At 33.1% G+C, this 20,406-nt stretch overlaps 11 protein-coding genes across 11 annotated transcripts; 5 read left to right on the top strand and 6 right to left on the bottom strand.

Moving 5' to 3' along the window:
- Positions 1-239: 239 nt before the first annotated feature.
- Positions 240-2,525, bottom strand: ELE39_000866 (phospho-2-dehydro-3-deoxyheptonate aldolase; the record flags this gene model as incomplete). Its single annotated transcript, XM_067343906.1, has 1 exon — positions 240-2,525. One exon carries the CDS (start codon positions 2,523-2,525, stop codon positions 240-242), a length of 2,286 nt encoding a protein of 761 aa, XP_067202625.1.
- A 346-nt stretch (positions 2,526-2,871) lies between these two features.
- Positions 2,872-3,846, bottom strand: ELE39_000865 (hydrolase; the record flags this gene model as incomplete). Its single annotated transcript, XM_067343905.1, has 3 exons — positions 2,872-3,033; positions 3,120-3,747; positions 3,806-3,846. 3 exons carry the CDS (start codon positions 3,844-3,846, stop codon positions 2,872-2,874), a joined length of 831 nt encoding a protein of 276 aa, XP_067202624.1.
- Positions 3,847-4,091: 245 nt separating this feature from the next.
- Positions 4,092-4,577, top strand: ELE39_000864 (RRM domain; the record flags this gene model as incomplete). Its single annotated transcript, XM_067343904.1, has 1 exon — positions 4,092-4,577. One exon carries the CDS (start codon positions 4,092-4,094, stop codon positions 4,575-4,577), a length of 486 nt encoding a protein of 161 aa, XP_067202623.1.
- A 911-nt stretch (positions 4,578-5,488) lies between these two features.
- Positions 5,489-8,653, top strand: ELE39_000863 (uncharacterized protein; the record flags this gene model as incomplete). Its single annotated transcript, XM_067343903.1, has 1 exon — positions 5,489-8,653. The coding sequence occupies one exon, from the start codon at positions 5,489-5,491 to the stop codon at positions 8,651-8,653; it is 3,165 nt and encodes a 1,054-aa protein (XP_067202622.1).
- Positions 8,654-8,737: 84 nt separating this feature from the next.
- Positions 8,738-9,641, bottom strand: ELE39_000861 (TB2 DP1; the record flags this gene model as incomplete). The annotated part of the gene is made up of 3 exons (XM_067343901.1): positions 8,738-8,768; positions 8,834-9,035; positions 9,521-9,641. The coding sequence occupies 3 exons, from the start codon at positions 9,639-9,641 to the stop codon at positions 8,738-8,740; spliced, it is 354 nt and encodes a 117-aa protein (XP_067202620.1).
- A 959-nt stretch (positions 9,642-10,600) lies between these two features.
- On the top strand, positions 10,601-12,361 carry ELE39_000860 (uncharacterized protein; the record flags this gene model as incomplete). Its single annotated transcript, XM_067343900.1, has 1 exon — positions 10,601-12,361. The coding sequence occupies one exon, from the start codon at positions 10,601-10,603 to the stop codon at positions 12,359-12,361; it is 1,761 nt and encodes a 586-aa protein (XP_067202619.1).
- A 79-nt stretch (positions 12,362-12,440) lies between these two features.
- Positions 12,441-12,965, bottom strand: ELE39_000859 (uncharacterized protein; the record flags this gene model as incomplete). The annotated part of the gene is made up of 1 exon (XM_067343899.1): positions 12,441-12,965. One exon carries the CDS (start codon positions 12,963-12,965, stop codon positions 12,441-12,443), a length of 525 nt encoding a protein of 174 aa, XP_067202618.1.
- Positions 12,966-12,996: 31 nt separating this feature from the next.
- Positions 12,997-13,488, bottom strand: ELE39_000858 (uncharacterized protein; the record flags this gene model as incomplete). The annotated part of the gene is made up of 1 exon (XM_067343898.1): positions 12,997-13,488. The coding sequence occupies one exon, from the start codon at positions 13,486-13,488 to the stop codon at positions 12,997-12,999; it is 492 nt and encodes a 163-aa protein (XP_067202617.1).
- Positions 13,489-13,913: 425 nt separating this feature from the next.
- On the bottom strand, positions 13,914-14,609 carry ELE39_000857 (uncharacterized protein; the record flags this gene model as incomplete). Its single annotated transcript, XM_067343897.1, has 1 exon — positions 13,914-14,609. One exon carries the CDS (start codon positions 14,607-14,609, stop codon positions 13,914-13,916), a length of 696 nt encoding a protein of 231 aa, XP_067202616.1.
- An 898-nt stretch (positions 14,610-15,507) lies between these two features.
- Positions 15,508-16,407, top strand: ELE39_000856 (uncharacterized protein; the record flags this gene model as incomplete). The annotated part of the gene is made up of 1 exon (XM_067343896.1): positions 15,508-16,407. One exon carries the CDS (start codon positions 15,508-15,510, stop codon positions 16,405-16,407), a length of 900 nt encoding a protein of 299 aa, XP_067202615.1.
- Positions 16,408-16,691: 284 nt separating this feature from the next.
- ELE39_000855 (pyridine nucleotide NAD(P) transhydrogenase alpha plus beta subunits) lies at positions 16,692-20,132 on the top strand (the record flags this gene model as incomplete). Its single annotated transcript, XM_067343895.1, has 1 exon — positions 16,692-20,132. The coding sequence occupies one exon, from the start codon at positions 16,692-16,694 to the stop codon at positions 20,130-20,132; it is 3,441 nt and encodes a 1,146-aa protein (XP_067202614.1).
- Between the last annotated feature and the right edge of the window lie 274 nt (positions 20,133-20,406).

Genomic DNA, 20,406 nt, shown 5'->3' with positions numbered 1-20,406 from the left:
TAAACTTGTAATTATAATTCAGAGCTAATTAAGTTTTTTTCTTTTTTTTTTTTGAAGCTCCAAATCCGATAAACTTATTTCAATTTATTTACAATTTCATTCAAACATTTGACACGTGATATATCTATGCTGTTTATGAACAATAAAAGATTTGCACTTAATACAATATAAATAAATTATTAATCAAAGTTTTACAGTACAATATTTTCAAAAATTAATATAGAAAAATTAACAAGTTTCTATAATATATGTGTCGCATTGTCGAAATTAGAATTTGAGCTACTATACATAATCACTGTGGAACTTTCGGGAGTCTCTTGAGCTACTGAACTTCTACTAGTAGTAAATTTCCCATAACTTTTAACATTTTGATATATAATTGAGCCAATATTACTAAAAAAACTTTGAAGTTTTGTGTTGTTAATAACAAAGGAAGAAAAATCAGCCTTCCTAGCATTATTCACTACACATGCTGAATTGTTACTAGTAGTTGAAGTACTATTATTATCCTCAAATTTGACAAGAGAGCTGCTTCGTCCAATTTCATTTTCTTTTTGGTTGGTCTCAACATTAATGGTTTCTTCCAATATAACTGGTGACTTTGTAATGCAAATTACTGCAGTTTGAATAAACTCATTCCATTCAGAAGCGGACACTCTTTGTAATAATATACTCACCTCCTCTATAGAAATTATTAAAGAATTTAATAGCTTTTCTGATTTCTTTATAAACTCATTTTCCTGAATTATTTTTGTCTCTTTGTTGCAGATTTTACAATTATTTATTTGGCTTTCTCCGCATAAACAAGTACCTGTTAATAATGAAAAAATATATACAAAAAGTATCTCTTCTTTATTGAATGATTTTCCGCCAGCTTCTAAAACTAACAAGGTTGTTGCAAAATCCGTATCTTCATAACCCAAAACAATTTCTGTGAATGAATTCCATAAGGTTACCATATTCAAAAAAGAATTTTCAACTGAACAATTTTCGCCTTCAAACCTTTGATTATTGAATAAAGCATTATTCAATTTAACACCTCTAAAGATTTGATTTTTCATTAACTTATCTTCAATGCTTTCCGTCTCCTCTTGTTGAACCCAATGCAACTCCATTGACCTCTCATTATTTAGAAATTGACTTATCATGTCAGAGCAAATTCCTGGATTCACTAAATACAAAATGCAACATATCTTTGGGAGAGCCAATAATGCAACAACGTCGCATTCTTCTAATTTCTCAACAAATATATTTTCCCATAAACATATTTCTTCAAAATTACTCACAGAACCTAATTCCATGATAACCTCCCCGATTTCCAACCCCTTAATTCTCCTCCTAATCTGGAACTGAATTGAAAACACTTTCTGAAGCAGTTTTACAAGCTGTACAAGTGATAATTTATCAACGTCCTCCTTCTCCATTGATACCAACTTACTAAACTGTTTTCTAGCTATACCCCATGTCTCATCCACCCTTAAAATCTGCTGTTGCAGACTCAAATTATTACAAATGTGGGGATCTATCTTTTCTGGGACCTTACATGCATCTGCAACTTTCTCTAACAATATTGTCATTTCTGCCACACAATGCATGCTTAAAGCGCCAACCACAGAAAAGCTTGAATGTGGGGAATTTGCCGCCAACTCTTTAATTTGCATTATTTGTTCCCATGTTGACAAATTAATGTTTTCTGTGACACAATACTTATTATTAAGATTTAAAACTCTAAATAGGTTTTTGATTAGCTCAAAGAATACTGGATCCAAATCGCTACACTGAATCTCACTTTTTAAATTGCTCTCTTCACTGCCGCTATTCTCAAATTTTTCTTCTTTATGCATTTCATGTGCAAAAATAGCATCATTATTTTTCGCATTCGGTTTGGCGCCAACAATATTATTCAGAATTTCATTTTCTAACATATGCTTATGCAAATTTAAAATAAATCTTCTAGCAACATTCTCTATGGCAATTAGTTCTGTGATATATTCCCTCTCAAATTCCACCCAAGATTGATCAAATCTTTTCAAAACATTAATCACGTTTGCCTTCCATAATTCATCCTCGAAACCAAATATCTTTAAATCCTTCTCTTTTTTAATTCTTTCTTCTATTAGGTCCTTAATCTGAAAAATTAGTGTTACCAGACAAATCCAGCTTTCATGAAGTTCTTTCCCAGCTTGAATCACATTTGAGTTGAATTCAAATCTTTCTCCATTCACCCATATTGATGTATAACCTTCTATTGAAGCTTCTAAAACATCCACACGATAAAATCTCTTATTAGGATAAGGAAATAACGCCTTATAGTTGTTTGTAAATGAACCTCTATATATTCTGTCCGAAGCCTCAATTTCTAGAATCTCATTCACTACTTCAATATTAGATAAAAAAAGTTTGCATCCTTTAAATCCTTGAGAAGTCTTTAGGCATGGCTTTCCTGTCTCTATGTCATCAAATTCTATAAACTTTAGGCCTGAAATTAATCTGATACAAATATATTTCATATCATCATTTGTCATATTTCCTAAATTACCAAATAATAACGTTTGTCTTAACACTCATAAACTCTATATTCATTTGAAAATCAATAAAAATAGAAATCTAACTGAATCTCAAGTGTTTTAGTCTCAATAATTACCTGATAAGTTCCATTACTCATTTATTTTATTGATATTTTATGATGAATGGAGATTTTTAGTTATTGTCATAATTTACTTTGTGGGTGATAGACATATTTTTAGATATACGTATTACACGCTATATATGGCAGGCTTAAAAAATAGCCTCTAGATTCAAATTTACTTGTATTGTATATTAATCATCATATTTCAGCTTAAAATACTATTTAATTTCTTTATCTAGTTTCTAAATCCTTTTATTCAATAGAGAGTTAACAACTCGATTAATATGATGATTGACTAAGGATCTAATCTCACTATTCTCTGTGAGTGAGTGAGAACCATCTTCTATTAATACAATTTCATGAGGGATTTGTGGAGGAATAAATCTTGCAATTTCACTAGAATCCTAGAAATAGTGTAAAATTAATAAATTGATTATAATTTTTAGTATTAGAATGAACTCAAGTCAAACAAATCTCAAATAGGACCTACCTGTACTGGGACAATGTCATCTTTCGTACCATGTATTAGTAAGAAATACTTAGTGTTCTTTACAGTTTTTAACATGTTATAATCTACCAAATTTCTTTTGTTTATACATTCAAGAGTAATCTTTCTTGGAATATTGTCTCTTGGAATAATTTCCACAGACTCGAGCTCTTTCTTCTTCAGCTTATCATACTGCTCATCAGAGATAAATTTAGTTATAATTGAATTAGCTAAGTCAAATCTAGCTGAGATACTAATTATAATATCAACATCATCATACATCCAAGAATACATTAAAGTCTCAACTCCTCCTCTGGAATGTCCAATAATGGCTTTTATCTCAAGTCCTTTATTTCTGAGAAACTCTACAACTTTCCTTAGGTCATTATTAACTTCCCCATGGTAATCCCCAAAACTCCAAGAGTCTGCTCCTTGAGATTCTCCATTACCGTGAAAATCAAAACGTACAACATTAATACTGAGATGCTTTGCAATTGTTTGACAAAGACGATTTTCTTTGCTTGAGAACAGTCCGTGACAAACTATGGCAGTTTGGGGACTCTCATAATCATGCACCGTAGATACTGCAGAAAGCAAATGCCCCTTACCACTTTCAATCACAAATTTACCCCTATGAATAGATAATGAAGCTCAGCTCAGAGTTTAAGAATCAAAACTAAAGAACTTACTCGCCGTCCTTACAAAAGTCCCAGTAATTTTCCTGTTGCATTTTCTAATAAATTTTGCTCAACCTCTGTAAATATCCCCAATATTAATCCTCACGTTTATTCTAATTCAACTTACATGTCAATCTGATTCCCGCCAAAAGTTAACGTAATTATTACGTGTTAAATAGTTTTAGAGAAAATAATAATAAATTGAAAACAAGTTAGAGAGATAGAGGAGCTAGTAGAGGCAAGAGTAATTATACGACAGAATAATGGAGTTATTGGTTCAGTTTGGGAATGTTAAGAGATGAATACAGAGAAAGGAGATTCATCATCACTAAATAGTCATTCAAAGAAGCGTTTTAGAAAGGCAGCAGGCCAGATTTGGGTGGATAATACTTTGGAAGAATGGCCAGAGAATGACTTTAGGCTGTTTTGTGGAGATTTGGGAAATGATGTCACCGAGGAGATGTTAGCGAATGCATTCAAGAAGTACCCTTCTTTTGAAAAATGTAAAGTAATTAGAAATAAGCATACAGGCAAGAGTAGAGGATATGGGTTTGTTTCATTCACTAACCCAAATGATATGTTGAGTGCAATGAAGGAGATGAATAGAAAGTATGTGGGAAGCAGACCAATAACTCTGAAGAGATCTAAATGGAAAGATAGAGAAGTAGATTCTGTTAAGAATAAAAGGTTTGACGAAATGACAAAACGAAATGAATCAGCAAGTTCTCTGGTTCAGGACTACTACAAGGAATATAAAAAGAGAAAATACTCGGACAGACATTAGGGATAGGTGAAATATATTTTTTAGGTTTAAAGTTGCAGTTAATTATTTGTCTATTTAAAATATTAATCTCTCTAGTGCCCATTTATTTAGCCCTATTATCATATAAAGCCATGGTTTTTTGAATCTCATTATTGAGCTCTTTCAGGAGCTTCGAACTTAGCTTCTTCTTCTTTGCTGAATCCTTTTCTTTGACAATCCTGATGGACTTCTTCTTAATTTGAACCTTTATTCTGTTTTTCTCTTCTCTCTTTGGCCTGAAAGACTCCAGCCATTTCTCCTGCTGAGCAAGCCTTGCAATTTCTCGATTTACCTTTTCTCTCCTCTCTCGTTCCTCTCTAGATATTTTACTCATTAGGCCCTCATTAATTTCTCTATTTACCTGACTTTCTTTTTTTGCACTTTATCTATTTAAAAGGTTTGGGCGGGAAGCCCTCCCCGTATTAATATAATCTATTAATTTTCATTGAATCTTTAATGAATTAGGTCAAGCATTTGAAAGCCAGGGGAAAGATACAAAAAATTGATCTATTGCACTACTAACTAAGCGAAATTCTTTAAACCCATCCGTATTATACTCCCCTAGTCTTATTACCACTCAAAAAAAAGTACTTCAGACTAAACCACCACTCCTTGATATAAAATAATAGACTTTCTAATTTTGCATTTTCAGCACAAGTCATTTTTTAAGGACCCACCTACATGAAGATCTGCTACATTCTTTAAGACCTGGTAAATCACCCATTTCCTTTAATTCTTTCCTACTTACTATCCCTACATGCCCTTTTACTCTGGATGAAGTTCCCGCCTAGAGCTAAATATATGAATAATATTAATTGCCAATTCTAGAATGGCGCCAAATGCTTTAAATAGCATCTTGAATTGGAAGTTGAAATAAAATCGTCTTCACAAAGATGCTTGAAACACAAAATAGGCACGAATCAAAGGAGATAACAGGTCTGGACCAATCTTCAGGGAGGCATTCATATAAGGGAAATTCCCCCGGTAGTTCTGTCGAAGACAAGATCAAGAGTATACTAATCAAGAATACTGAGTCTTACGAGGGAGTTGGAGAAAGGATGATTCAGACCGTTAGAGATTTGCTCAGCTTATTTCAGGAGTTTTCTCAAATTGAGGTAGACTTACTGTACGATGCAATTTCCCGGATTCTTGTGGAGTTTATTGCAACACAGCCTTTTAAAACTGGCATTTTTGCAGGAGTCACGGCTCTTTTCTCAACATCTTTGACTAATGACTCCCCCTTATCAACTCACTCAAATTTGACTACTCGGATTCTTGAACTCTCAATTAAAAGGTTTACTTATGATCTCAGTAAGTCTAACTATTACTCTTGCCAACTCATTTTGAATTTCTTTACGGAGATGGCGAATTTCTATATAATTGACTTGAACCAACTTGTCTCTATATATAGAGCTATTCTAAATACATCCCTGTCTTTGAAAAAGTTAAGATCTAATTCATCTCACAAGTACCTTGTCTCTGATCATCACTCCTTCATACTATTTACATTGATTGCATATGCTCTACCTTTAATTAGAGAAGAAATGAGGAATCCAGAATCAGAAAACCAGAACCAAACTCTTTATCATGAGATTCTTAAAGATGCTACGTTATTCTACGATACCTACATGGTTGAATACTGTGAAGAAACACAAAAGATACTGTTAAATTTAGTTGGAAAGGACTTACTCAAGATTCAATCTGTTGAGAATCCCTTCACCAAATACTGGAACAGCTTCCTTCGTTGGAGAGAACAACAATCTCCAAGAATTATGACTATCTTAAGATTCTACAGGTCATCTTCTATCTCTGACTACCTTTCTGAAATCCTTTCCCCTCCCAAGGACTTTAACTTTGAAGAAGCCTTCAGTAATCTAGAGCTTGGAGAAATTAATGAGTATTTGTCTAAACAACTTGTCAGATTTCCCTCAATTAACACATTGGAGATCGGAGACTTCATCCTCCTTAGAACTATGGACACTATTAACGAGATTTTTGTGCAGTCACCCTATGAGACGGCAAGGCAATTATTAAAATTGCCAGTAACTTCTCCTTCTTATGATTTATGCTTATCTATTACTATTTGGAACTACTTGCTTAATCCTTTCTATGTATGCCATCTCAGCTTTATTAACAGCCTTGTAATTAATTTGGTTAAGCTCCAGAGTTCATTCTTTGTTACAATTTGGACCCCAATCTTTATACTTAATATGCAACCCTGCAAAGATTTGATCAGCGAGAACTCTCCTAGATCTCAGGAGATGGTCGATTCTGAGCTCGAGACGGGAAATTTATCTCAGAAACAAAATTGTACAATTGAGGATTCCAATAACCCTATGATTGGAGAAATGATTAATCATTTGGTATTCCCCCACATCAAAACTTTTTCTATGGGAATGCTATTTAGGCTTAAGAAACACATCATATATGTATTTTCCAGTAACGACATTTTCCAAAGCTCCCCTTTGAAGGAATCTTTCTGGAACAGCAACAAAACTGAATTTCTCTTTAAGACTGAAATCCACGACCAATTTCTAAATGGGTTTTTGGACTCTGTGCTAGCGGGGATGTCTAGAATAATGCTCTCTCAAACGCTCTTATCTATTCCAAACGAAAATTTAAATCTCAGAATTAACAAGTTCCCATTCTTAGGTAAAAACTCATCCAAAGCTATTCTGCCTGCAATATTTCTCAAGCTTAAGGAATTCGCCTACCTCAAGGAGATCCTGGTATTTAAATTCACTACAAAAGATGAGATCACAGAGAAGAATTGCCAAATTAAACAGTTCCTTGAATCTAAAATTGGTAAACTGAATGATCAAGAAGAAAATGAAGATGATATTGATGAAGATCTCCAGGTTTCGAGACGCTATGAGGAGCGGCAATTTCACAAAGAAGAATCCAAAGAGGAAGATATGAGCCAGAATCATGGTGATCAAGATAAAAACTCCTCCAAGGATGCTTTCAAAAGCTCAAAGAAAAGACGAATTAATAGTATTCATCCCCAAGAACAGTTTACTTGGACCAAAGACAGCTTGTTTGATCTGCTGCTCATATCCATTATAGATCAGGGGAGCAAGAGTCCGAGCCATACTAAGCGTCTTTTTGCCAATTATAAGACATCCCTTTTGGGATGGTATGGTGGCGAAAGAAATGATCTCTCGGAATCAAATGAAAGTGACTGCAATAATACCTTAAGTTGTGGCCAACACTACTTTTCAGACCAAGTCAGCCATATATCAAATGGTATACTAAATTATAATTTGTTTAGGAGCTCAGCTAAACAACTTGTTTCCAATGAAGATGACAGCTCAGCCGCTGAAACAAGCTACAGTTTGGCCGATCATCCCAATATCAAAACAGAAATTAGACTTATATCTGTTATTCTGACCATTTGGGGTGGACTTTTAAACGAGGATCCCAGTATTTCTCTGGGATTCAACTTTCAAAAGCTCAAAAGTCTGATAATAATCGCCATAGGAGAAGGGGTGTTAAGCCCAGGCTTAGCATCTATCAGCTTTGCATGTATTCTAACTTGTATCCAATCTCCATCATGTTTGGATATTTCTTTAAATAAGAGTGGTTACCAGATATTTTCCGATTTGTTTGAGCTTATTCTTGAGATTCTCGAAGGGATGAAGGCTCGAGAGTTGGCCCCTGGAAGTTCAGCACCAGAAGATTCAAAGGAATCCGAGATGAATGACAGGAAACGGCAATCAGACAAATTAAGTAATAGTGGTATGGAAAAATGTGTTTTAGCATTGATTTGTATTCTAAAGGCTGGCTCAAAGACATTTGGCGATAGACAAGTAGACGAAAAGATTCAAATACTTATGGAGGATTCAGCAACTGAGATTTTTCTGAGATTTGGATCGACTCTAATTGAGGCAGGAGCAAGTCCTCGATTAGATTTGGAATCAATTCAAGGAGAGTATATGGCTCAACTTTTGAAAGATTTTAAAGACTTATCGTTGGAATTTGCACTTAATTTTAATGACCCATCTCTTAAGCTTGAACTTAGGTGGGTCTCCTCATCTGTGATTAACAGAAGATTATAAGATTTTTCAAGAAGTTATCTTTTAAAGAACTTTCTATTCTTGTAAGATTTTCTAGCCCCAGGACTCTTGGAGAACTCTGATAAACTAGATTTCAAAGCTTGTAATTTGTGGGAAACTTTAGATAAGTGTTTTTCAAAGTCATTGTTTACTAATTTGTGGATATGCATATAATAAATATACCCAGATCCAGAAAACGCTGGAAGAATGAGCCACAAGAGTGCCATAATTTTTAAGTCGTAATAAAATGGTATTTTTGTAACCATTATAACTATGCTTTCGATCATAAAGATAACTCCACAGATAATCCAATAGAATAAGAGGTTAGTTAGCTCAGAAACTGGGATATCTTGCCTACAAAAGTCAAGCATTATATTTACAGTTCCTAGTAATGGATAAAGATACTGGAGCGCAAAGCTTATTATTTTTGGAAAGGGAATAATTGAAAACGTCATTTTCTTTAATTATTCTATATACTTCTCAGTTCCATAAATTATAGAAAGAGAAAGTTCGTTTAATTATTCGTATTCTTGAACAATTTCCATATTAATATGAGAATATCCATCATGTAAATTAATTAAAGTATCCCGCCCATTGAAGTAATGGTATTAATATATTATGGTTTTTAATTTATGCTATATTATTGTTATTAATGCAACCTTCTCTACCGAGATAAATTAGTTATTATTCACATAGTGTATTGTATTGTTTTGTATACTAGCCTTTTGTTTAAGCTTTACATGTCATTTTTTTTTTGCATCCCAAGTTCAAGATTTGGGTTTAGTTTCTGAATGTGTTTGGTAAGAATGATCATTCTGGGGGGGAGCAAAGCTTTTTTATCCCTTCGGTTTTCACGTTTTTTTTGGTCACCCGAGTTTGCGAAGAACTTGGCTTTCTCACATAAAAGAGAAATGTAATGAATAAAAGCTGGATCTGATGAACTGTTTGATGAAAGCGGACTGGGACTCACAGAATTGGTGGTAAACTCCATTATTAAATCACTTTATTCTTCGATATCGATGCTTAGTGTATAGACATATCGATAGAGAGGGAATTGAAGATTGGAAACGAATTATGAATAGTGTCTCAGATGAGTTTTCTCGGCTTCCCTCTGTTATTTATTTGTTACTAGCATTTATGAGATGCAAAATTCATCATGCAAACGGCGCCCACAACACACTAACTTAAAGTCAAAGTGTGGGGAAGTTGCTTGTAATTGCAGGTGCATGCAACCTGCTGAATTTATGTGGACAGAAAATAATAATAAATTTATTTTATAGGGATTTAAAAAACAGTGTAAAATAAGTGAGATTTGGAGCTAATAAAGTTCTTGTTATAAAAAGGACAAATTGATTATTTTGATTTGAATGGAAAGGACAACATGAATTTTTGGTATATTGTGCAATTTTCTACTCAAGAAGCCTTGTAAATGGCAATATTTGCTGTAATTTCTAGAATTTAAGTGTAAAACCCAGCTTAAAAAGTAAATAGATCGAAGTAGTAATATTCTATCAAGAAAATATCAAGATTAAAAAAATGTCTTAAAAAGTAACATTGATGGTATCGAGAAAATCAATTAATCATATATAGACATGAGTGGACTCATGATGTTATGTCTAAAAAGTGTGAAAATGGAAAAAGAATGGTGAAAATTTGGTAAATTTAAAGACAAGTTTAATTAAAAAAAGGGAGAATAAAAATGAATTAGAAGTTTATTTTGATTATTCTCATCTTTTTGGAATTTGATTTGTATTTAATCCAAACAAAAAATGGGATTGAACTCGCAGTATTAAAAAGTTAAATTCTTAAATTAATAATAAAACAAAGGCCGCCAATTTGCATGCATATTGGTTGCATGTATAATAGAAAGAATAATTTGACCAGGCATAGGAAATTGAAATATAGATTGGAGGGAAAGAAGGTGGGTAGTAGGGGCAAATATTATACAAGATGGAAAGTACTAATTTGGATGGCGAGATGGGGCAAGAACCCATTCCCAGTTTCCAGCCTGAGATTAATGAGAAAAGTAGACAAATAGCAGAGAATCTAAGAAAGAAGTCAATTTTAGAATTGTATGATTTAATCACGAATGGTTCTAAGGTGTATGACTTAATGAGCTTTCAACCATCATCTGTAGAAGCTCAAAAAAAAATGACAAAGCACCAAATATTGGCAATTCAGTATTTTGTTCCATATGTAATGAAGCACTCCTATAAACTGGAAGGTGATGAAATTCCAGATAGCATTGAAAAGACAGAAGATCTAATTAAGAAGAACTATAATACTACTCCAATAATGGTGGACTTTGATGAGGAAATGCATCTGTTTGTAACAAGAGATTCATTTTTGGAAACTATGCAAGTTTACTTAAAGTTACCAAGTGGTAAAAAGTTTCCAATACCTATAAGATTCGATAAAAAAGGTATTCCAAAGGATTGTAAGGGAGAAGCCAAGAATGATAATTCGGATAAAAAAAATAAGGAAAGAAATACATCAATAAAGCCAACTAAAAGTCAAGTAGGACCTCAAATGGAGAAAGCTATTAGTGAATACCTTAAGAGAAAGCAGTTGATTAATGAAAGAAATAATAATAGAGGAGAAAATGGAGTATATACATCGGAAATTGACCCAGAGTGTACTTTTCAGCCAAATTTACGTAAGACACTTTTTGAAAAGTATAGAAATGAATTGGGAATTAACTCTATTACAAAGAATGATGAGTGTATGCAAATGATAAAGAAGTATTTATTATTAGACAACAATGATAAGGATGAAAAGGTGGAGTCATATTTTAAATCACTTCAAGAGTGTACATTTCAACCAAATATTGAGAAATTTATAAAAAAAGGAATACCCAAGGAATATTATTCAAAGATAAAAAAGGAAAACAAAGAAGAAGTGATAGAAACTGAAAGCTCAAATAAATCAGAAATGGTGTTTTTTGGCAAGGAAGAAAGTGAGAATAGTATGGATAATGAAAGAATACAAAAGGAGAGGACAAGAGCAATAAACAGAATATTTAAAGAAGTATGGAATAGTTCAATGAATATGGTTTTCAATTGTGAGTCAAGCAAGGTATATTCAAATTTGATTCCAATTTCGGATGAATTAGACAGTTCTAAATTAATTGATGATGAAATGAAAAATTCTACGAAAAAATCGAGTTTATTTAATAATGAGTTTAAATACCGAATCAAATATGACTGGGAGACGCGTGAACAAGGGCCAATCTACGATAGAGAGACTAGACAAAGACTGAAGCAAAAAAAAATGGAGTCAAATTCCTGTAAAAATACTGTTAAGGCTCAGGAAAAGCTAAAAAAAAAGTACAACCCACCATATAAATGGGAGGAAGATCTTAGGAATGAGAGTAATAAGTATCAGGCTAAAATAAATTCGGAACCAAACAATAAGCAGAATGAAAATGAATCTCAAATTTTTGATAAAAATAAATGGGAAAGATATATAAGATTGAAAGATAGGCACGTAAAAAGTATTCCAGTATCTAATATTGAAGTAGTAACTAATCCTGAAAAAGGATTGGATGAAAGCTTAGGCTTGACAAATATTGCAAAATGTTACAGTAGAATTTGTGAAATTACGACTCCCATTACTGTTGTAGGAGTCAGAGAGAATATAATAGATTTTTTAGAAAAAGAGCTCGAAAAGCCTTTACCAAATTTAATAGAAATGTTTGACGATCAGAATTGATAACGATTTTTATAAATCACAATTTTGGTTTTTGCATTAAATAATAAGTTATTATAATATTTTATTTGAATTCAAATATTTACTCGGTTTTCTTCTTTTTCAAAAATTCAAGTATATTACCATTTGACATATCATTTACATTTAGTTTTGGAGATTTGTGTGGTGGCGCCCTTCTGGATAGTGTATGCTTTGTAATTATAGGAGGGCCCCTCTTATTAATGCCTCTTTTGACTCCAATATATTGATTCTTTGAATATTTATTTAAAGAAGTACTATTTTTGTCAGTACTTCCTGAGTCATTAGTTGTCTTTAATTCTCCAAATCTTCTTTTTAGTCTCTCTCTGACATTTGATAAGTCTTTTGGAATACATGCTAATAGCAAATCGCATGCAATTTCTTGGGCGGGAATTTGAGAAGGCGAGGTCTGTGGAGGATTTGTTCCATGTTCACAATAATAGTCACAAAGTACAAGATCTCTTTCAGTTGAAATTTTCGCAGCTTTAATAACTCTTTCGGAAAGATAATTCAGAAGTTTTTCATCGTTTAGAGTGAGTTTTTTAGATTGGTTTTCGTTATTTGGAGATTTGTTTTCTTCTAAGAGCATAAAAGTAAGTAAAAAGTAAATATTGGTGTATTTATAACTTACCTATAGAAATATCACAAACCTTTTCAATCTTTTCAATTAATTTTGCATCTGAAAGAAATTTCTGAAATTGTTTTCGAATGCCAACCTCAACCTGATCAAATAAGTCGAAATCACTCCTCTCCAATTCCAGTTTAAGATTATTAATATAATACGATAAAACTTGAGAAAGCTCTTTATTAATATACTGCTTGTTTCTGGCAAAAGCTAAAGCTGAAAGTAAAAAGAAGAAAGTATCGATAGTTACCGCCCCACAAAGTTCCAATTTAGAAATGCAGTCATTCCCGAAAAATGCAGATGGTTTTATTCCATTGGACCTCTCTGTTAATTCTAGAATTTCGTACACTTCATTGTGATTTGCGTCAAACAAATATTCACAAAGTGTGTTAACACTAGGATGAGGTAAGGTAATTATAGTAAATTTCCTCTCAAAGCCAGTTTTTGAATCTGGAAACACTACAAACTTTTTGTTCTTGTATTTCATTATTAGTTTCTCGTTACCAACATTAATATATTTTCTTTTTAGCCGGTTATAATTACACGTTTGGCGCCAAAAATTATTAATTTAATTTATTATTTAATTCAAAATAGCTTTTAATTAGAATACTGCTACGTAAGAAAGGAGGATTTGTAGAAATCTAGACCAAATAAGATATTTATACTTTAAGCAAAGTTTACGGAAAAATAGAGACCTCACAGTCATTTTAACATTGAGGATGAGCAGGTGGGAAATTTAAACAAACCTACATTTATTCATTTTATACAAACTAGATTTTTTTCTTGTATACATACAATAAATTTAAATATGATGGAGAATAGGAAATATGAATTAGTTTTGAGTATTCGGGTTAAAAAAAAAAGTAAGCGATAATCATAATAAAATTATGAAATGTGTTCTGGTAAATTATACTATAAGTTATGGATATCTTTGACCCTGGGACCAAAACAATTACAAAAGTCGAAGAATGTGCAAAGAGAAGATCTTGCAGTTTTATTAGTGTAGTTTTTACTTCTCGCCAAACTATTGAGTATGCCATTATCAATTACTCTGGCCCTGTTAAAATTATCTTCACTTAAACATGGCGGATTTAAATTAATGCTTTTCATTGTGAGAGTGCACAGTGGATTTCTATCATTTAAACTTATTAATTGATTACTATTCCAGCCTATATTATTGTTAGTGTTTGTTAAGCCTTTAAATGTTTGCTGAGCGCCTCTTTGAGCTTGCAGAGTAGTTACTGTATATGATAAGCTTGGGGATCTACCCCTTCTAGTACGTTCAACAATAGATCTAGCAGAAGGAATAGTAGAAACCTCGGATGTGGTAGTGTCCAAAGTACGGTTAACCGGGGATAATGACCTTTCGAAAGTAGTTTGTTCTGCACTTGAATTTAACTCACGAAAACTACCACTACTGCAACTGTATTCTGAAGCTGCTCTTCCATGTATATATGAATTGACTACATATCCAGATTGTCTTGCTGTGGATTGAAGCATGAATTCGTCATGATCAAATTTTGATAGAGAAGATTCATAATTCACCAACTCATTTCTATCCTCTGGACTCGTATAGAATCTAAAAGTTGAATCATCCAGATCGTTCATTCTTACTGAATTATTACAAACAGCGATTATCCTTTAGATAATCTATTGTTTTATTCCATACATATAAAATATAAATTGGTGAATTTTTTTCCTCAATGATTTATATTTATTTTCTTTTTATTCCGGCTCTCTTTTAATCTTGATATTATTAATTTTCCTTATACCTTTATAACCACACTGACGATTTCATACGTAATGTTATTATTAGTGTGTTTTGCCGCTATTATTTTATTTTTTTAATTAATTTATTTTAAAACTTGAATTACAGCATATCTAATTGAAATGATTTTTCAAATAAATTACTTAATTCTAGCCATTCATCTAAACCATATGAAATTTTTTTTTAATATAAATTGATTCATGCGAAATTTTTTTAGAATAATACACGTGGGCAAATGCATGCATTTATGTGGATAGGAACTGCATGCAGTTTATTGAATATTTTAAAAAAAAAAATATAATTTCTAATATTTATTATTGATTTATTAATAGGATACAATGCGTTCTTAGGATTTAGCTATTATTATAGCTTCTTATTATACATATAATTTAATTAAGAAGATTTTTATATTTACACAGCGCTCTGTGAAAATGAACGAATAGACGTCAATAGGTGCTGATATTGTTGGAAAATAGTCGGATTAGTTGTAAAACTCACATTAAGATATTTTTATAAAAATATTTCTTTTCTCCCTTAATTATTATTATTACTATTTTTATTAATTCTAAATACCCCATGTATTAATTTCATGACCAAGTGGAATTGCGCGCCAAATGGCTTAATCCATAAATATATATTTAAAAATCAAAATTCAATTAAGAAGAAGGGCACATTATTCAAGCAAAACGCTTAGACCATGAATAAAAGGTATATTATTGCACCATAAGGCAGATAGAAATGCTAGATAATGATCAGGAGAAAAACCTGTTTGACGAAGAAAGCATTTCTCAAGTGCAGGCAAAAAGAGATCAAGCTAACATTTCCCAGAAGGAAGAAGACGAAGAAGAGCTTGACAATGCAATCGAAATTTTGCTTAGTGAGAAGAAAGTATGGGAGGCCGCTTTCAATGCTGCAAAGCTTGAGATTGAAGAGAAAAACTCAGAAATTGAAAGTTTGAAGAAGCTATTAATTGAAAGAAGTCAATTGGAGATGCAAAAAGAGTATAGTCGAGATTGTAACTTGCTCAAAGGACCATTTGAGTCAAAAATTGATAGCAACAAGGCTGTTGTAAATAGTGAATCTACATCAAAGATATCAAAATCTGCAGAGGATTATGCTTTTGAAGAATTTATAAATATTGCGATAGAAGAAACTCAAATATTGGATGATGGTGACGAATTTGTATCCAAGCTTGAATCTTTCGGGGATATTGAGGATGCCTACAGACTAATTTTTCGATCCTTTGTAGAACTACGCTTAAATAACCAGTCACAAGAGCAAAGAATTGAGTCATTAAATGAGGAGTTAAACGCTACACAAGAAGCTGTACAGAATCTTCATAAGACAATACAAGACTCACAAAACAGCTCTAAGCTTGTTTCAGTTGCATATACATCCCAAATCAAGTCTTTGCAGGAGGATCTGTTAAATGCATGCAAGGATATTGATTTCTGGAAAGAACAATGTGAGCAGTTAAATAGAGCAGCATGTACTTATATTCAGAGTGAGGAAGTATTGTCGGAAACCAATTTTCAAGGATTTGACCCAACTGAGTGGTGCAATCTCGGCTCTGGGGTAAATACAATGGTCCAAGTTGAAACTTTTCCTGACTCTTATTGGTGGTTTATATCATATTAAATCTTCCAAATTAATTCTAAGAAGATTATATAACGCTTATCTCTGGTTTTTTTGTCATTAATTTAAGCTCTTTTATCTTAATATCATTTCTAATTTTAACTTTATTTTCTCTCTTTCAAATAACCATTTATATACCGGAGTGTTTTGCATGCATGCGACTTTCAAAATTGCATGCAATTCGTCACTGCATGTGGATATGCATAACAAAGCCTCCTCCCTGTGGTAAATAAATTAAAAAATTAATAATTTACAAGAATTATTAAAAATTATTCTAAAGGGCAAAAATGAGGAAATTAAGTATTAAATTAGGATTATTAGTATTTTCAGTGGTATTATTAGTGATTTTCGCACTTGATGGTGTGGATGCAAGGCTACAAGGAGGGTTAATCGAGGGGAGAGGTAGAAACCTTTTTTTGGGTCTTTCAGAAATTTACAAAACAAGTAATTCAGGGTCTTTAATTATGTCAGGCCAGTTATTTGCAGCTTTATGTTTCATCTATTGCATTAAAGGGTTATCATCTGAAAAGACTGCATATAGGAGTAATATAGTAGGCTTCGTAGGAATGCTGGTAGCAATCATGGTGTCATTATCAGAAGAGGGTTTTGGAAGCCACTACTTTGTATTCTTTTTGACAACAATCGTATCAGGAGCCGTTGGTGTTTATATTGCAGATAAAACTCAATTAATAAAAATGCCACAATTGGTTGCAATATTTCATAGTTTTGTCGGATTGGCAGCATTATTTGTATCTTATTCCTATTTCTACTCTGCTATTGGTTTAAGGGAAGGTATCTCTGGCTTAAGAAGAATGGAATTATTTGTAGGAGGAGCTATGGGTATGGTAACTTTTCTTGGTTCAGTCATTGCAGCATTGAAGTTGGATGATATTATTCCAAGTAAAAGTGTGAATATACCTTTAAAGAACATCTCGCTATCAATTATACTATTCTCTATATGTACGACAGGATTGTCGTTTTGTGTGTCCAGTAACGAGTTAGTAATAACAACCAACTTGCACTGTGGAATGATCCTGTCAGCTCTATTTGGGATATTTATGATTATAGGCATTGGAGGAGCCGATATGCCAGTAATAATAAGTATGTTGAACAGCTACAGCGGTTGGTCTACAGCTATTACAGGATTTCTTTTGGATAATAGCCTTTTAATTATAAGTGGAGCTCTGATTGGGTCAAGCGGAGCAATACTTTCATATATAATGTGTAAGGGAATGAATAGAAACTTTATTTCAGTTCTTCTTGGAGGATTTGACCAGGAAGAGACAGAGAAGATAGTTGGAGGTACAAAATTTTATACTACAAGTTCAAAAGAAACTGCTGAGATATTAGCAGAATCGTCAAAGATACTTATAGTACCAGGATATGGTATGGCAGTAAGTAAATGTCAAGATGTAATTTCTGGCATAATTAAGGAATTGGAGTCCAGGAGTACGGTAGTAGAAATTGGAATTCATCCAGTAGCTGGAAGAATGCCAGGCCATATGAATGTTTTACTCGCTGAGGCAGATGTACCAACTAGAATTGTTAAAGAGATGGAGACTGTGAATAAATGCATGCAAGAATATGACTTGGTATTAGTAGTAGGAGCTAATGATATAGTTAATCCCGCAGCTTTGGACCCACAGAGTAAGATTTCAGGAATGCCAGTAATTAATGTATGGAAAGCAAAGCAAGTCATAGTTTCAAAGAGATCTTTAGCATATGGATATGCATCTATCAATAATGAGCTTTTTACTTGTGAAACAACTAAAATGTTACTTGGAGATTCAAGAGAAATGCTTCAAAAAGTATATAAGATATTAAAGGGATGTGCAGGATTTGTTCCAAGACAATATATGGATTCAAGGGTAACAGAGGAGACAGAAGAAGCTGAAGATACTGATGAGGTTACGACAGCTTTACTTTCTTCAAAGCAAAAAAAGTCATCTAAGACTTTGGGAGATAATAGCTTGAAGAATAAGAAAGTTAGAGGAGTAGGAGAGACAGAAACAGAATCTATGAGCCTCAAGAAATGTTCAAAAAAAATTGCTCTTTTACCAATAGTTTCAGAACAAGATAAAACTATTTTATTTCCTATACCTCCTTCTAAAGTATATAAGTTTAGAGAAAAGGGATATGAGGTTGCAATTTCTAGAGATGTTTTAACTTCATCATCTCAGTCCAAGTATTTCTCAGAGGAGGTGTATATGAGAAGTGGAGCTTTTGTATACAAGAATATTGAGGAGTTAATCAAAGAATGTAATGTGATGATTAAGATGGCTAGACCAACTGAGAAGGAAGCAAAATGCATGAAGCAAGGACAGATGTTAATTTGTAATATGCAAATAAGTCAGTACCAGGATAAAGAGAATAATCAGGATCAGCTGCTAGCAAGCTTGACAAAGAATGGAGTAACTGTGATAGCTTTGGATGAAGTTCCAAGAACTTCTCGCGCTCAAACTATGGATATAAGAACCACAACAAGCACAATTTCTGGATATAGAGCAGTAGTTGAGGCTTTCAACAGTCTTCCAAGAATCAGTAAATCAATTTCCAGTGCAGCAGGTAATGTGGAGGAATCAACAGTACTAGTTATAGGAGTAGGTGTTGCTGGACTACAAGCAATTGCTACAGCAAAAAGTATGGGAACGAAAGTGTTTGCAATGGATTCACGATCTACTTCGAAGGAGGAGGCAGAAAGCTGCGGAGCCAGGTTTATCCAGGTCCCAAGCGAGGGAGGATATCTCGGAAAGGAGGAGCTATTAAAGAAGCAGAGAGATTTGATTGAAAAGTATTTGTGTATTTCAGATATTGTAATTACATCAGCATGTAAACCTGGTGAGGAATGTCCAATTTTGATCACAAAAGAAGCTGTAAGAAAAATGAAGAGTGGGTCAGTTATTGTAGATCTTTGTTCAGAATTTGGAGGTAACTGTGAATTGTCTCAAAAAGATAGGATATTCTCAGATACTCAATCGGGAATAACAATCATTGGAAAATGTAACTACGTATTTTCAATGCCCTTACAAAGCAGTGAATTATTCTCTGGCAACTTATTGGCTTTAATCAGTGAGCTGGGGCCAACATCTGATAGATTTAAGTGTGATTTGAACAATGAGATCATTTCAAGAATGTGTGTGGCTCATGAAAATAAGATGCTTTGGAAACCTTTTTCTGAGAAAAATCAGGAAAAGCACGAAAACCAAGAGATGCAAGAAAAGAAGAGCCTAATTCAAAATATTACAAAGCAATCGACTCTTATTTCTATCAAGGATGAGAATATTTTCACAAGAAAAACTGTTACTTTTGGCTCAGAAACTGAAATTTATGTGTATCTCGAAAAAGTCATGAAAGAATTTAAGAGACTTGATAAAAACTTGAATGGAGGAGTATTCTTTTATGCTGGAGTAATGCTTACCACTCTCTTCTTTACAATATTGGGCCTCACAATGACTACAATACAGATCCAAAACATCTTCTCTTTCATTATCTCAACCATGTTGGGATATTACTGTGTATGGGATGTGGATTCTAAACTACATACACCTTTGATGTCAGTAACTAATGCTCTTTCTGGAGTAATTATCATTGGGAGCATGATGCAATACGGAAATCAAACAGTTACATATACCACCCTAATGTCCATGGTCTCCACATTCTTGGCTTCAATCAATACTTTTGGTGGATTCTACGTCACAAACAAAATGCTCGCTCTGTTTACCTCTTAAACTATTGATTTTAAACTATCTAATTCACCAAAAACGCTGCAAGCACAATAAATAAAAACAAGAACAGCAATTACACCCTCAGCAAGCGTTGAAGAACTGCATTTAATCAGGTAATAAGGTTGAACTCAGCATTCCCGCCGAATCCACATGCAACCTTTATGCATGCATTGATTTATTTCAGTCAAATAATTGGGCGGGTTCAGGGTGGGAAGCAGGGCAAGAATCTTTTGCAATTAAACAGTTCCTTTTCTCTATTTTTCTCGTTGAATTCATT

This window comes from Cryptosporidium sp. chipmunk genotype I (genome assembly GCF_004936735.1).
Source record: "Cryptosporidium sp. chipmunk genotype I strain 37763 chromosome Unknown contig_14, whole genome shotgun sequence".
Lineage (NCBI taxonomy): Eukaryota > Apicomplexa > Conoidasida > Eucoccidiorida > Cryptosporidiidae > Cryptosporidium > Cryptosporidium sp. chipmunk genotype I.
This window is presented reverse-complemented; position numbering and strand designations above follow the sequence as displayed.